The sequence below is a fragment of the Schistocerca cancellata genome, chromosome 5 (genome assembly GCF_023864275.1).
Source record: "Schistocerca cancellata isolate TAMUIC-IGC-003103 chromosome 5, iqSchCanc2.1, whole genome shotgun sequence".
Lineage (NCBI taxonomy): Eukaryota > Metazoa > Arthropoda > Insecta > Orthoptera > Acrididae > Schistocerca > Schistocerca cancellata.
In genome coordinates, this window is record NC_064630.1 from 119,184,247 (window position 1) to 119,201,206 (window position 16,960).

The window sequence follows — 16,960 nt, forward strand, 5'->3', positions numbered from 1 at the left end:
ATAACAGATAAAATAAAATATTTATGAATCCAAAAAAAGACACGCCATAAGTTTATGTAAACGCAATCAACAATATAACACAGGAACCAGCTTAATTTTTCAGGGAACTCCTTGACAGAATACACTCCTGGAAACTGAAATAAGAACACCGTGAATTCATTGTCCCAGGAAGGGGAAACTTTATTGACACATTCCTGGGGTCAGATACATCACATGATCACACTGACAGAACCACAGGCACATAGACACAGGCAACAGAGCATGCACAATGTCGGCACTAGTACAGTGTATATCCACCTTTCGCAGCAATGCAGGCTGCTATTCTCCCATGGAGACGATCGTAGAGATGCTGGATGTAGTCCTGTGGAACGGCTTGCCATGCCATTTCCACCTGGCGCCTCAGTTGGACCAGCGTTCGTGCTGGACGTGCAGACCGCGCGTGAGACGACGCTTCAGCCAGTCCCAAACATGCTCAATGGGGGACAGATCCGGAGATCTTGCTGGCCACGGTAGTTGACTTACACCTTCTAGAGCACGTTGGGTGGTACGGGATACATGCGGACGTGCATTGTCCTGTTGGAACAGCAAGTTCCTTGCCGGTCTAGGAATGGTAGAACGATGGGTTCGATGACGGTTTGGATGTACCGTGCACTATTCAGTGTCCCCTCGACGATCACCAGTGGTGTACGGCCAGTGTAGGAGATTGCTCCCCACACCATGATGCCGGGTGTTGGCCCTGTGTGCCTCGGTCGTATGCAGTCCTGATTGTGGCGCTCACCTGCACGGCGCCAAACACGCATACGACCATCATTGGCACCAAGGCAGAAGCGACTCTCATCGCTGAAGACGACACGTCTCCATTCGTCCCTCCATTCACGCCTGTCGCGACACCACTGGAGGCGGGCTGCACGATGTTGGGGCTTTAGCGGAAGACGGCCTAACGGTGTGCGGGACCGTAGCCCAGCTTCATGGAGACGGTTGCGAATGGTCCTCGCCGATACCCCAGGAGCAACAGTGTCCCTAATTTGCTGGGAAGTGGCGGTGCGGTCCCCTACGGCACTGCGTAGGATCCTACGGTCTTGGCGTGCATCCGTGCGTCGCTGCGGTCCGGTCCCAGGTCGACGGGCACGTGCACCTTCCGCCGACCACTGGCGACAACATCGATGTACTGTGGAGACCTTACGCCCCACGTGTTGAGCAATTCGGCGGTACGTCCACCCGGCCTCCCGCATGCCCACTATACGCCCTCGCTCAAAGTCTGTCAACTGCACATACGGTTCACGTCCACGCTGTCGCGGCATGCCACCAGTGTTAAAGACTGCGATGGAGCTCCGTATGCCACGGCAAACTGGCTGACACTGAAGGCGGCGGTGCACAAATGCTGCGCAGCTAGCGCCATTCGACGGCCAACACCGCGGTTCCTGGTGTGTCCGCTGTGCCGTGCGTGTTATCATTGCTTGTACAGCCCTCTCGCAGTGTCCGGAGCAAGTATGGTGGGTCTGACACACCGGTGTCAATGTGTTCTTTTTTCCATTTCCAGGAGTGTAGAAGGAGTCACCCAAGGGCAAACACTTCAGCTTGATTTACTGCTAAGATCTTTGAATTATTGTGGTAGCTTATTCAAAATGGATGCAGCAGTATACTGCACACCTTTTCTGCACAAGAATCAAGGAAGTGTGATCCAAATGCAGATTGAATTTCTGCCTAGTATTAATTGCGTGAAATCTGCTAATTCTTGGTAATAAGCTGATATTGTTAACAAGAAATGACAGTGAATAATATATATATGTTGAGAGGCCAAAGCTAGAATATCCAGACTTACGAACAGGGGTAAACAAGAAGTTCACAAACTTACACCACTTATTGCACAAACTGCCCATTTCTGAGCTAAAAATATCGTTTGAGACTGGGAAGACTTACCCCAAAATATAATACCATATGTCATAAGCAAATGAAAATAAGCAAAGCAGACTACTTTTCATGTCGAACTATCGCTTACTTCAGATACCGTTCGAATAGTAAAAATGGCAGCATTGAGTCTTTCAACGAAATCCTGAATGTGGGCTTTCCACAACAGTTTATTATCTATCTGAACACCTAGAAATTTGAACTGTTCAGTTTCACTAATCATATGCCCATTCTGTGAAATCAAAATGTCAGGTTTTGTTGAATTGCATGTTAGAAACTGCAAAAACTGAGTCTAGCTATTAAGCTTCTCCTCATTTTTCTCAAACCACTGTTGAACTGAGCTTCCCAAGTAAAAGTACACATTTGCAAAGCACAACATTTCATCCCACCTGTTGTATGTGGAGACTGAGCTGAATCCTTTCATCAATTTTGCTGTCTTGAACAGCATTTCCGCCTATTTGAAGCCACAGTGATATAGATGGTTTGATGTAGTGGTACCCAGTGCCCCCACCTAATGATGTCATGTTGAAACCACTATACCACTATTAAGTCCAAAGCTGAAGGCAAGGTCATCAGTGAAGTAAGACACTTAGCACTGAAAGCATTTTTATTACTGACACCAACGTACAGCCAAAAGAGAAATGATCTCATGTGCAGAGCTTATAGCTATTTATACAAGTATTGAATATTCCATAATGCGGGTATTTATACAAACCTCAAATGCTCCTGATCATACAAATATCATAAACATAAGATATTATTTCAAGAACCTTTCAGAAATGATGAATACTAAATAACAAATAATTGCTGATGGTTGGATTTGAACTGGTGACCTGCAGCACACCAGCCAGCATGGCTAACTACTATGGTACACTGCACACACTAGAGCTCACGGCAGTATATCTGATTATAAAGGAGAACCTTCAGGAACATACAACAGGTCATGATATGCATCGGCAGAAAGAGAAACTTGCCAAAAATAAATACATGAAGCTGTTTTAGTAACTATTATTGAATTGTTGTACGCTGTTGGTGCTTATGCAGGCTCCAAATAATAAAGTAATGAACTTCAAAATATTCTCAAGTCATAGTATTTCTGTCTCCATGAATTGAGGAATGGATCACAAGAAATATTTTAGTTTAATGGTATTATTCATTTAGCCTATTTAATTATAGCTTTTAATAATAGTTCTGTCTGTCTTCTGGCATAATATGTTTTCTTATTATGCCATTTATTTCTGTTTTTAGACTCCCAAATTATGCGGACAAATAGTTGGATGGTATCAGTGGAAGTAACGTTATTTCCTTGCATTCACAGGTACCAGCATATCATCTTGTTCTGGAAATATTCTTGGGATTATGGGTCCTATGGCTTATATTCCATAAAAGCTACAATCCTAATGACTTGGTGAAGTTGTCCAAAAAGGTATAGTATGTCTTTGTTATTGATTTTACTGAGTGCTTTTGCTGGAGAAAGATGGAAAATTTTAAAATTTTTATGTTTAATATATATATACAGGAGAAAGAACAACTTATAAAAGAATGGCAACCAGAAGAACTTGTTTCGGATGTACCAGAAAATCACAGAGCATTGAATCCATACATTCTGAGTGGGAAGGTAATTTCTTTCTAATAATTATCAGTTATTGAAACTATTTACATATGTCTTTAACTTACACCATATATACTTAATTAAGAACTATATGTCTTCTTCCTTCATTAGAACTTCACATATGTGTCTCCTGTTTTCATTGTACTTGGGTAGCACAGTGGGAGAGGAGATAAATAGCAATAGCAATAGTGGTAGTAGTAGTAACATCAGCAGATTATTCAACTGAAGATCACTGTTAGAGTGATGTTGGACATTTTGTGGTAGTACAATTTAATAAGAACAAGAAAAAGATATAAATCATATATACAGGTGTCTACATACAGGTCTAGTTTGGCAAGGATGGGACAGCTGGTTAGCTATGACCTAATAGTAGGAACCATCCTGGCACATATGTCTCAGTTTTGTAAAATCGTGTTGTTAAAATTTTAAGAATAATTACTCACATTATGGCTGAGATTTGTCTTGTACTGTCTGCTGTTGGAGCCTTTTTTACATACATGCCATGTTCTAGTGTTACCTAAACTGTGAACCCATTCTATAAGTTTTCTTTGCACATCCTGCTTTTGTATAGGTGTTCCAGGACTTCTGAAAATAACAAGAAATCTGGGTGAACAAGTGTCTTTTAAGTACTTTGTGAAGCACCCTCAGCTAAGTTACTGGGCCCGTATTAAAGCTTAAAATTTTTATTACCTTTAAATGGCACAAAATGCATATATTATACCCATAGATTTATTTATTCCTATTCAAGAATTCATCTACAGTATAGAGGAGACATGATTTCAATTTATTTTTAAAACTTACTGCTGACTGTCAGACATTTTATTTCATGTGGTAATTTATCGAAAAATTTTACAGCAGCATATCTTACCCCTTTCTGTGCCAAAGATAGGTTAAGTAGAGGATAGTGTAAGTCTTTCTTTCATCTGGTGTTATAATAATGAGTGTCACTGTTGTTTTTAAACTGGTCCACATTATTGAGACCGAGCGAGGTGGCGCAGTGGTCAGCATACTGGACTCGCATTCGGGAGGATTACGGTTCAAACCCGTTCTCTGGCCATCCGGATTTAGGCTTTCCGTGCATAAGGCAGATGCCGGGATGGTTCCTCCGAAAGGGCACGGCCGATTTCCTCCCCATCCTTCCCTAATCTGAGCTTGTGCTCCATCTCTAATGACCTCATTATCGATGGGATGTTAAACACCAATCTCCTCCAGGTTGTTGAGAACAAATTTCGTTACTGAGTAAATGTACTGTGAGGCTGTTGTAAGAATTCCTGACCTTTTAAACAGATGCCTTCAAGACATGTGACTATTATTCTAACCACTTTCTTTTGAGCAGTAAATACTTTTTGCCTAAGTGTTGAGTTACCCCAAAATATTATTCCGTATGACATCAGAGAGTGAAAGTATGCAAAGTATGTTAGCTTGCTAATTTCTATATCCTCAAAATTAGCAATTTTTCTGATTGCAAAAGATCCAAAATATGAATTTTCCAATTAAGATTATCACTTATATGTACACCCAAAAACTTAGTATGCTCTACCGTGGCTACTGATTTCTGTTGATGTGCTATATTTATTGAAGGAACTGTACTCCTTGCAGTAGAAAATTGGATGTACTGTGTTTTATCAAAGTTCAGAGCAAGTTCATTCGCAGGAAACCAATCAATAACTTTTCCAAAGACATTATTTGTATCATTTTCTATTGGAGTTTCTTTTATTGGATTAATAATGATGCTTGTATCACCAGCAAACAGTGTCAGTTTAGCTTCTTATTTCAGATAAGAAGGGGGTCATTCACATACATCAAGAACAGAAGGGCCCCCATAATCGAACCCTATGTAACACTTAATGTAATTTCACTCCAGTTAGATGAAGTGGGAAATTTCCTTAAATAACTTAAACCATCTAAAGAAACTTTTTGCTTCCTGTTCTATAGGTATGACTTACATCACTCGTATTCTGTTCCATTTATACCATAGAATTGTAATTTCTGTAACATAATGTCATGGTTCACACAATCAAATGCTCTGGATAAGTCACACAAAATTATTGTTGGTGACATTTTACTATTTAAAGAATCTATTATGTGGGCAGTGAAATTGTATATTGCTGTCTCAGTACAACAGCATTTTTAAAATCCCAACTGTGATTTACTAAGTATCCCATTACTGCTGAGATAGCTAGCCACTCTTGAGTACAATACTTTCTCAACAATATTTGAAAGTGCTGTGAGCAAGGCTACTGGCTGGTAATTGTTGACATCTGTGGTATCCCCTTTTTTGTGGGGAGGCTTGACAGTGACATATTTTAACCTGTTTGGGAAAATACCTTAAGTTATTGATGCATTACATATGTGACTGCTCCACATTGTTTTAATATCTTGTTAGAGATGTCACCTATTCCAACAGAACATTTATTTTTCAAAAATTTAATGGTTTTCCTTATTTCACAAGAGGCTGTTGGATGAAAACTAATCTGACTAGGATTTCTCAAAACTGATTCTTCCTTGTACTGCTTGGCTTTTTCTTTTGAACTATTCTCACCAATTTTTTCACCTACATGTAAGAAATGGTTGTTAAATACATTAGCTACTTGTGTACTGTTGGTCAAGATGGTCTCATTCTCTTTAATAGTAATACTACCTACTCCAGTGGTTACTTTTCCTGTCTGTCTTCTAACAACATTCCATACCGATTTGATTTTATTGCCCAAGTTGTTAATTTCATGTCTAATATGCATATTCTTTGATTTTCTGACAACTTTCCTCAGTATGTTACAATAATTTTTGTAGTATGAAATTACCTTTGGGTCTTTACTAATTCTTGCTGCCTCATACAATTTTCTTTTCCTTTCTGAAGACAGTTTAATACCTGTAGTGATCCAAGGTTACTTTGAGAACTGTTTGGTGTTACCTGTAGTATTTTTTTGGGGGCAACAATGTTCTAAAAGGGATATAAATTTATCAAGAAATATGATGCATTAATCATTGGCATTTGGCTCATTATATACATCTCCCCAATTAACATTTCTTAAACTTTCTCTGAAGTGCTCTATAGATACCGGGTTTACAAGCCTTACACTTTTACTTAATGGTTTCTGAACAGCACACCCTGCATTTTGTAAGTTAATTAGTTGCCCATCATGACTGATAATCCATTTATCACAGGGAAAGCATGTGTTAGTTTTACATCCTTGTGCTGCACAAATACATTATCTATGAGAGTACTACTGCCTTGAGCTATACATACAGGGAAATTGATCACTGATTGTATGTTACATGTCATTAATAACACTTCTAGTTCACTTTTCCTATCAGAACTGCATAGAAAGTTTACATTAAAATCACCACAGATTAATAACTTCTTCTTTTTGTCTGACAGACAGCATAATAGGGAGTCAAACTTTTTGATGAGTAGCTCCAAGTCTCCTAATGGGGATTGGTACTCTGTTGCTAATCTCAGCACTACATTATCTAGCTGTAGTTCACATGCACAAACTTCAAAGTGCTGATCGACGCAAAATTTGCTTCTTTCTACAGTTTTGTACTTATACCTGACACTTTCCATCCCCACAGTTACATGGTGTTCAGAGAGACAAAATATATTAATCTCATTCTTATTTTTGAGATCATCTAAACACACTAACAGCCTATCTACTTTATTTTGTATTCCCCTGATATTTTGATGAAGTAAATTGATACTACCCTTAACCTTATCCCTATTTACTGTACATGAAGCTTCTTTTATTCTATTTTTCTTGATTATTGTCTGTCTGGGCTTTGGCTTTAGCCTAAAAAAACCCATCTGCCTGGTCCCATTAACCGCAGGTATCATCCCTTGTGTGACTGTGGCCCCCTTACAGTATGTGCTAATAGAGCAGCTAACTTATCTTTCTCCCTCCTATTTAGCTGCAGGCCATGTGTAGTGTATCCCCACCTACCAATAGCATCAGCTAGAACAACACTCGTGAGATTTTGACGGTGTCTGGAGCATCCTGTTCAGCTCAGTGTTAACATGCCTTACAGCAGTGTTTACCCAGAGCCAATTATGGCGCTGAAAGACCTCTGCAAGCCCCACATTTGTGTGCCCAGTTTCTGCTCCTATTTTGTCCACGTCACTCCTAATACTATATATTTGGATTCATAGACAGGCTGTTTCCTGCTCCCCCAACTATAATTACCTGATCTTCCTTCCAAAAGTCCCTACATTGCTGACCTATGTTTTCTGTCATCAGGCTAAGGCTAGCACTTGGTTTCACAAAACTTGTGACCTGGTACCCTTCGCCTAATTTCTCCTGAAGCTACTGGCCTACAGCCCTCCCAAGACTACTATCTAGAAGCAGAATTCTTCTTTTCCTATTCTGATTTGATCCTGACCTGTCTTTTTTTCTTTAAGCTAATATTCTGCTTCAACCTACATTGAGCCACAACTGGGTGTGGTTTTCATAAGTCACTGCAGGCAAATGACCAGATGCTCCTTTAAGCGGGCTGCATTCTAAAGCTCTGCATGTGAGCCTCTTCTCTGATGGTCTTAGCATCAAAAGACATTAACTTTAACTCTTTTTGTCTTGTTAGGAGACTTGTAATTATCTTGTATTTGACAGTCTAGTATGTAGATGTAGAGTCATATGCAGTCCAGAATCACTCACGTCGGTTTTTAATTGTCCTGAAGCCAAAATGCGCATAAAAAGCATCAATAACTTCAGTTTTTAATTGTCCTGAGGCCAAAAACTGCATAAAAAGCATCAATCAAAATCAAATCAGATTATTAATTTCCTTGTGACTGGCACAAAACAAGTTCAGTATGCTGTCCACCATTTTCTGCACCAAGTTGAAATAGAGAAATAACATGTTCTGCAACTGATTGAAGTGTTTCTGGGGTCACGTTCAGAATGGGTTGTGCAATGCATGCCTTCAGTGCAGCTAAGTTTACCATCGGAACACTGAACACAACATCTTTCAGATAGCCCCACAGCCAGAAGTCATGCGGCTTGAGATCAGGTGATCGGGATGGCCAGGTTGTAGGGAAATGGTGTCTGATATTCTAGCATTTCCGAAATGGTTCTTCAGCAGCTGCTTAACTGGATTTGCAATGTGCGGAGGTGTGCCATCTTGCATAAAAATGATCCCATCCATGCTGTTGGAGAGATGGAATGACGTGGTTTTGCAAAAGACACTCATTGGGCTTACCAGTGATGGTAAAGGTAACAGCACTGGAAGCACCTGTCCCTGGAAGCACCTTTCTCTTCAAAAAAATATGACCCTATGATAAATGATGCCGTAAACCCGCACCACACAGTGACCTTTACAGGATGAAGTGGTGCTGTTTGATTTGCTTGTGGATTTTCCATTGCCCATATTTGACAATTCTGTGTATTGACATATCATGTCAGATGGAAGTTGGCTTCGTATGTCCACAAAATCTTCCACAGCCAATCATTGTCCACTTCCATGTGAGCAAGAAATTCTAAAGCAAAGGTCTCTCTTGCTGGCAGGTCAACAGGAAGCAACTCGTGCACATGAGTAATTTTGAATGGATAACAAAGAAGGATGTTTTGTAGGATTTTATGCACCATGCTCACAGGTATGTCCAGTGTTCGGGCAATTCTCCATGCATTACACATTTGCACACCACCACTCATCTCCTCCTACATTGCTGTGGCCACTGCTTCTACTGACATTGAATCAGTTCGTTTCCTCCCTCTCCCTGGTTGCACACCAAAAGAACCCATCCAAATCATTTTCTCCAGATTCACGGCAGTCATTGGACCAACGCCTTTTTCAAACCCTTCAGTGTCTGGAACTTCTGCAGGGCAACGTATGCGCAGTAATCATTCTTGTAATAAAGCTTTACAAGCAGAGTGTAATTCTACAGTGAGACAGTCATGGCAAACATCGCAGACATGAAAGGTGGAAAAGCCGTGTGACTGGCGTGTTTATACCAACTTCAATGGGTTGTGCACATGACAGGTGTTTTCATTTCTGTATTCTGACACCCACAGCGCCATCTATTGATCAATTTTCACACTATTTTTTTTCTTCTGCCGACATCATTCTTACCAGTCGATTTATATCCACAGCGTTTTCAAAGTTTAACTTTAATTATAAAAAAGAGTATTTGAAAAAAAAAAATATTGTTGATTATTTTTCGACATAATTGCCATATGTTTCAAAGCACGTGTTGAGCCGTGGCACAAGGTTCTTTATTCCCTTCTCAAATAACTCTCCTGCCACCTACTTCCCCACATCAGAACCTCTTTCTGCGCATGCTCATTGGTTGAAAAGTTAATTCCACTTATGTGTGCCATCTGGGAAGAGAGTTGATGACAGTCTGCTGGCGCCAAGTCAGGGCAGTGTTGGAAGGGCGGGGGGATTCAAAACATTCCAGCCAAATGAGTCCAAGTGCACCTTGGTGATTAAGGCTGTGTGAGGATGGGCGTTGTTGGGCAACAAGCACACTTCTCTCATCAGCATTCCCCTCATTTTGTTATGAATGCTCCGTTTGATTTTTTTAGGGTCTCTCAATATTGCTGTGAATTGGTGCTCATCTCTTCTCCGACGAGAACAATGCCTTTTCAGTCCCAGAACAACGAGACCATGATTTTTTACCCAACATTGTGGTTTTGAATTTTCTGGCAGATGGGAAATTAGTGTGAGCCATGATTGTCTTTCTGCCTCAGGTGTGTAGTGGGCCACCCATGTTTCATCTCCTGTCACAATAAAGTTCAGAAAATCCTCATCCTCCAGTTCAAGTCACTCAAGAAACTCATGGGTGCTATTAACACAATTTTTCTTGTGCTGCTCTGTCATCTGTTTTGGAAACCATCTTGCACACAGTTCCTGGTATCCCAGTGTTTCTGTGAGTGTCTCATAAAAGAGAGTTAGTTAACAGTTTCCTCTTCTTCTCTTTCATTTTTTTTTTCCTTTTTTTGCACCAACTCATCAGTCAGAATAGAAGATCTTCCACTCCTCTGTTCATCATGAAAATTTGTTTTGCCTCCACTAAACTTCATACACTAGTTAAAAATGGCTGTTTTGTTCATAACTTCTTTGCCATAAACCACTTTGATTCACGAAGAAATTTTGGTAGGTGTTATTTCTTCTGCAAGTACGAAGCGGATCATAGAACATGGCTTGCACTTGGCGGTACTTCTTACCGACATATTTCATGCAGCTAGACACAACAACGTGAGTTTATTTGCTATTGTATGCCAGAAATGCTTGCTGTGGTCAGGGAATCTCTCTCCTCTCTCTACCACTCATTGTTGGGACAAGGTGGGGGAAAAGAAAGCCTCTTTTGGTCACAGTACACTACTTTCTGAAGATGCCTCATAGATTACGTGTTTGATTGAGTGAAGAACTCTGATTTCCATACTTACCACCAAGTGAGTCAGTTTACAACAGTGAATATTGTCCAAACTATTCAACATATTCATTATTTATTAAAACCATAATGAGAGTTACAGAGCACACACATATTCATGTAAATGAGTAAGCATAGATTACCGCTTATGTGGTATTGAAGGTAACATTGCCGTGCAAGCTGTCATTTCATTGCTGTGTGGAAGTACCAGGATAACAAGCAGGTAGGTTGCTACCAGTTAAAATCTTCTTGTTCCATGAAGTTTTGGGTGAAATGCCAGATGTCTGCAACTCACTGCTGAAGTATTTCAGCACTGAGTCTTCTGGTAATCTTCAGGTGAATACCGACAAAAATACACTGAGCTCCCATATTTAAGACTGTGCTGGCACATGCTTGGTGTACCCAGTTGGTGCAGCACAAATGCTGCTTGAGCACTTTAGTTTCTGCTGCAACTCTGTATGCTGCTTCACATAATGCATGGTGAAAGCTCGGCTCATCAGTATCAAATTGACTATCTTCACATAGTAAAATCACAGAACAACATTAGCTGCATCATGCATAATATTTTCTCCATGACTGGATTCCATGCAGAATCTAACTAGAAACTGCCATCCTGATTGAATTCCACTGTTTCATTGATGAGGGGACTCCGAAAGTTTGACATGTGAGCCACAATTTTTGTTTCATTGTATTTCATCAGATGACATGTAGAAATACTCTGTTCTAAGATAATGGACTTATTGACTTGGAGGAGGTGAGTACGCCACTGATATTCCATGATGCAGTCTTGAAGGGGTGCATCTTTTGCTCTATGTGGGATTTGTCACATTTGTATGGAGTGCTTTAAACACCTGGTTTGCTTAACTCTAATTCAACTTTGATAGATCTCAGTAGTGCCGAGATTTTGGAAGGATGAGTAAAGTTCACTTTAACCTTAGGTCGTCTTAACCTCCTAATGTACCTACTCCTGCCACAAAACTTTCACCCCCCTGCGGGTTCGGGGGTTAGAATAGGCCCGCGTATTCCTGCCTGTCGTAAGAGGCGACTAAAAGGAGTCTCAAACGTTTCGGCCTTCTGTGATGGTCCCCTCTTGGGTTTGACCTCCTTTTTTTTCCAATTTTCTGTTGTTAGTGCGTGCCATTTGGGAAAGGACGCCTTACGTGGTGTTTTTCTATTGGTCCATCATGCACCATCATCTTGCATGTTAGCTATTGTCGTGTGGGGGGGGGGATTACACCCAACATCTTCTGAGTTGTCTCCTTCTCGTCTTGTGCGCAATCGTCTTCTTAGCGCCCACGACAACTGTGGACCCTTTCAACACCTAAAATCCAGCACGGTAGCCAGTCCGTTGTGGTGGGGTCGTCATGTACCCTCTTGGTGGTAGCCCCCTGACCACGCAGGGATCGCACTACAGATGCCAGAGCTGTTTCCTCCCCATGCATGCCAAGGAGTATGTGCCCATCTTGTCTGGGGCACGGGGACTCCGGGCAACGGGATATCGGCCAGGTACCCGTTGCTTTGGCTGGGTGGCACCCTTGGGGAGAGCCCTCGTTCGGAGTAGGTGGCATCTGGGCGGATGTGGCGCAGTGAAGCGCAATAAATCACACCAAGCTGGTGGTCGCCCGGCCACCAGCGTCTCTAAGCGAGGCAGAGTTGAGTTTGATGCTGCGCAATATGACCCTCAGTCGTTCCCCTCGTTCGCTGCGCCATGGTAGGGACGCCGATCTAGTGCCAAGCCGGAGCCTTACGTACCGCAATACCTTGTCTGCAGCAGGACTGATGGTGACTCCTTTCTCACGACGAAGCCTCTGTTTTTTGTGGAACACCTGGAGGATAAGTTTGGGGAAGTGGCGGGGTTGTTTAAAATGAGGAATGGGTCCATCCTCCTCAAGACGTCCTCCCCTGCCCAGTCCCGAGCGTTGCTCTTGTGTGATAAGCTGGGTGACATCCCTGTTACCGTCACTCCCCACAGTAGCTTAAATATGGTCCAGGGGATTATTTACCATCGTGACCTCTTGTTACAATCCGATGACGAGCTGAGAGCCGACTTGGAACGACGTGGTGTACATTTTGTCCGTCGTGTACATAGAGGACCCAAGACTAACAGGGTGGCCACCGGTGCCTTTATCTTGGCCTTCGAGGGTGATGTCTTGCCCGAGAAGGTCAAGGTGATGGTTTACCGTTGCGACGTCAAGCCATACGTTCCTCCCCCGATGCGGTGCTTCCAGTGCTGGAAGTTTGGGCATATGTCCTCCCGTTGCCCATCCAGCACTACATGTCGCGATTGCGGATGCCCCTCTCATCCCGATTCTCCATGTGCGCCTCCGCCTGTATGTGTCAACTGTGGGGAGCACCACTCTCCATGCTCGCCGGATTGCCCCGTTCTTCATAAGGAGCGGAAGATAATAGAATTTAAGACCCTGGACCGGCTTACTTATCGAGAGGCTAAACAGAAATATGAAAGGTTGTATCCTGCTTCCATTCGAACATCTTATGCTGCAGCCACGTTATCGTCGCCCACGCGAGCGACAGTTGTCGCCTCATCTGTGCCGCCTTCAGTGAGCCCTCGGGGCCGTGCATCTCTGTCTGCCCCCCTCGTGTCTGGGGGCAAGCCTTCCTCTGTTGCCCCCTTAGCCGTTGGGGGTAAACCCTCTTCTGTCGCTCCCCCCACGCTTACTTCGGGAGTGACATCTCCTCCAAAACCGGGGGGCTCGATCCCTCCCCCTCCTTCTCCACCGGCGTTGCCTCTGCCGGTTCCTCTCTCATGGAAGGAGTCCCTCGGGGCTCTCCCTTCCTCCGTTTCTTCTCCTACCCCACCGGATGTCAGCCAGTGGCTGAAGGTTCCGCCACCTGCTGGCCGTAGGGCTTCTGCGTCGTCGTCAGCCTCCGATGCTCCTTCAGAGAAGCTCTCCCAGCCCTCTCACCCTAAGGGCCGGCGCGAGAAGAAGGAACGGAATGTGTCCAAGAAGAAGGATGTTCCGGCGGTTTCAGTACCGCCTGCTGTACATAGTCCTGGCTTCGGGGATGAGGTGGAGATCCTCGCCTCTGCCGCGGATCTCGCCCTCACGGAACCCTTGGGGGCCTTTCATATGGACACAGCTGACTCTCCCCCGGTGGCGGCTGTTGGCTCTGAGGCGCCGTCTGCCTCTTAGTCGCCTTCACGCCCTCCCAGTCCCTTCCTGCTTCCATTCTCCAGTGGAACTGCGGCGGTTATTTCCGCCACCTGCCTGAGCTCCGGATGCTTCTGAGTGTTTCCCCTGTTCTCTGCATTGCTCTGCAGGAAACTTGGTTATCAGGGATACTATAAGAACCGTGCTGCCTGTCACCGAGCATCGGGTGGGGTTTGCCTCTTTGTTCACCACTCTGTCTGTAGCTCGCCAGTACCCCTTCAGACGCCTTTAGAGGCAGTCGCTGCCAGGGTTGAGCTCTCGCCGGCTATTACTGTTTGCTCTGTTTACATTCCTCCGGATGGGGAGCTCCCCCGCCATGTCTTGGCTGCATTGCTAGCACAACTCCCGCCACCATTGCTGCTTCTGGGCGATTTCAATGCCCACAACCCTCTATGGGGTGGTACTGTCTCTGATGGCCGCGGTCGGGCCGTGGAGCATTTGTTGGCTCAGCTCGACCTTAGCCTCTTGAACACCGGTGCTCCCACGCATTTTAGTGTGGCCAACGGTTCGTTCTCGGCCATTGATCTCTCTCTTTGCAGCCCCGGACTTGTCCCATCCCTCCACTGGAGAGTGCATCCTGACCTGTGTGGTAGTGACAATTTTCCCATCTATTTGTCACTGCCCCAGTGTCATTCTTCTGGGCGCCTGCCCCGCTGGGCTCTCCACAGGGCTGACTGGCCGGCTTTTACTTCCGCTGCAACCATTGAGTCTCCCCCACAGGGTGACATTGACGAGGCGGTCCGTGTCTTAACCACGTCAATTATTTCGGCGGCCAAGGCTGCCATCCCCCGCTCTTCTGGACTCCCTCGGAGGAAGGCTGTACCCTGGTGGTCGCCGGAGATTGCTGAGGCTATTCGCGACCGTAGGCGGGCTCTCCAGCGTCATAGGCGGCACTTGTCTCTAGAGACCCTCATCGCGTTTAAGAGGCTCCGTGCCTTGGCCCGTCGTCTTATTGCCCAGCGTAAGCAGGCGTGCTGGGAGAGGTACGTCTCATCCCTGGGCTCCCGTGTCTCCCCCTCGCTCGTGTGGTCCCGGATCCGGCAGATTTATGGATACCAGACCCCTATGGGTGTCCCTGGGATCTCCCTGGACGGTGCTGTCTGCACGGACGCGGCCGCCATTGCTGAACACCTTGCTCAGAGCTCTGCGACTGCAACTTATCCCCCTGCCTTTCGCTCTCTAAAGGAGCGAGCCGAGCAGACGCCGTTATCATTCCACACGCGTCATTCTGAAAAATACAATGCTCCTTTCAGCGAGAGGGAATTCCTCGCTGCCCTAGCTGATTGCCCTGATACAGCACCAGGACCAGACTGCATCCACGCACAGATGCTGAGGCATCTCTCCAGGGACTGCCAGAGACACATCCTCACCATCTTTAACCGCATTTGGAGTGAGGGCGTGTTCCCGTCTCAATGGCGAGAGGGTGTTATTGTCCCCATCTTGAAGCCCGGTGCGGACCCACTGGCGGTGGACAGCTATCGTCCCATTACCCTCACCAACGTTTTGTGCAAATTGCTCGAACGTATGGTGGGGCGGCGTGTGTGTTGGGTCCTTGAGTCGCGCGGTCTCCTCGCTCCATCCCAGGGTGGCTTCCGTCGGGGCCGGTCTGCAGCAGACAATTTGGTGCGGCTGGAATCTGCTATCCGTACGGCCTTTGCCCGACGTCAGCATCTCGTTGCTGTATTTTTTGATCTGCGGAAGGCATATGACACCACATGGAGGCATCACATCCTTGCTACGTTGCATGAGTGGGGTCTTCGTGGTCGGCTCCCATCTTTTCTTCAATCCTTTTTATTGCGCCGCTCTTTCCGGGTGCAAGTCGGTGTCGCCTCTAGTTCATCTTATACACAGCAGAATGGGGTCCCGCAGGGCTCGGTATTTAGCGTCTCCTTATTTCTGGTGGCCATTAATGGTCTGGCTGCAGCCGTGGGGTCGTCGGTGTCTCCTTCTTTGTATGCCGACGACTTCTGCATCTCCTTTAGCTCCGCGACTATGGGGGTCGCCGAACGCAGGCTGCAAGTAGCCGTTCGCAAGACAGCATCATGGGCTCTGACTCATGGTTTTCAGTTCTCTGCAGCCAAGACTCGCGTTATGCACTTCTGCAGGCGTCAGACGGTCCACCCTCATCCTGGTCTTTACCTCGACGGGCACCTGCTTGAAGTGGTGGACACTTGCCGCTTCTTAGGACTCGTGTTTGATGCCCGGCTCACATGGGTTCCTCATATTACACAGCTGAAGCAAAAGTGCTGGCGGCACCTCAACGCCCTCCGCTGCCTGAGCCATACTTCTTGGGGTGCGGATCGCTGCACGCTGTTGCGCTTGTACAGAGCCCTTGTGCAGTCCAGGCTTGATTATGGGAGCCTGGCCTATGGGTCTGCATCACCCTCAGTGTTGAAGTTGTTAGACCCCATACACCACTGTGGGGTTCGGCTTGCGACTGGCGCTTTTCGTACGAGCCCCGTGGATAGTCTACTGGTGGAGGCCGGGGTTCCCCCACTGCGGATTCGCCGCCATAGGCTGCTCGCCGACTATGCTGTCCACGTGCACTGCTCGCCGGGCCATCCCAATCGTCGCCTGCTTTTCCCTGTCACGGTCCTCCATCTGCCCGAACGGCGACCTCGGTCTGGGCTTTCCATAGCTGTCCGCGTCCAGTCCCTGCTGTCGCAACTGGGGTCATTCCCTCTTCTGCCTCCCTTCCGGGTCCGTGCACCTACGCCTCCTGGTGTTTGCCCCGTCCGTCCGTCCGTCCGTCTGGACTTGGCACAGGGACCCAAGGACTCGGTTCCGCCTGTGGCCCTCCGTCGCCGTTTTCTTGCGCTCCTCGCCTCCTTTCCGGGCTGTGAGGCTGTCTACTAGATGGTTCCCTGGTTGATGGTCGCACTGCCTACACTTTTGCTCACGCTGCCCATG

At 45.5% G+C, this 16,960-nt stretch overlaps 1 protein-coding gene across 1 annotated transcript in view; it reads left to right on the plus strand.

Annotated features, from left to right (window-relative positions):
- Positions 1-16,960, plus strand: part of LOC126187721 (serine palmitoyltransferase 1) — a 105,400-nt gene that overhangs the window by 23,726 nt on the left and 64,714 nt on the right. The window contains exons 2-3 of the mRNA XM_049928965.1: positions 3,227-3,334; positions 3,428-3,526. Of these exons, the coding sequence (XP_049784922.1) occupies positions 3,227-3,334; positions 3,428-3,526 (207 nt within the window). The remainder of the gene's footprint in view (positions 1-3,226; positions 3,335-3,427; positions 3,527-16,960) is intronic.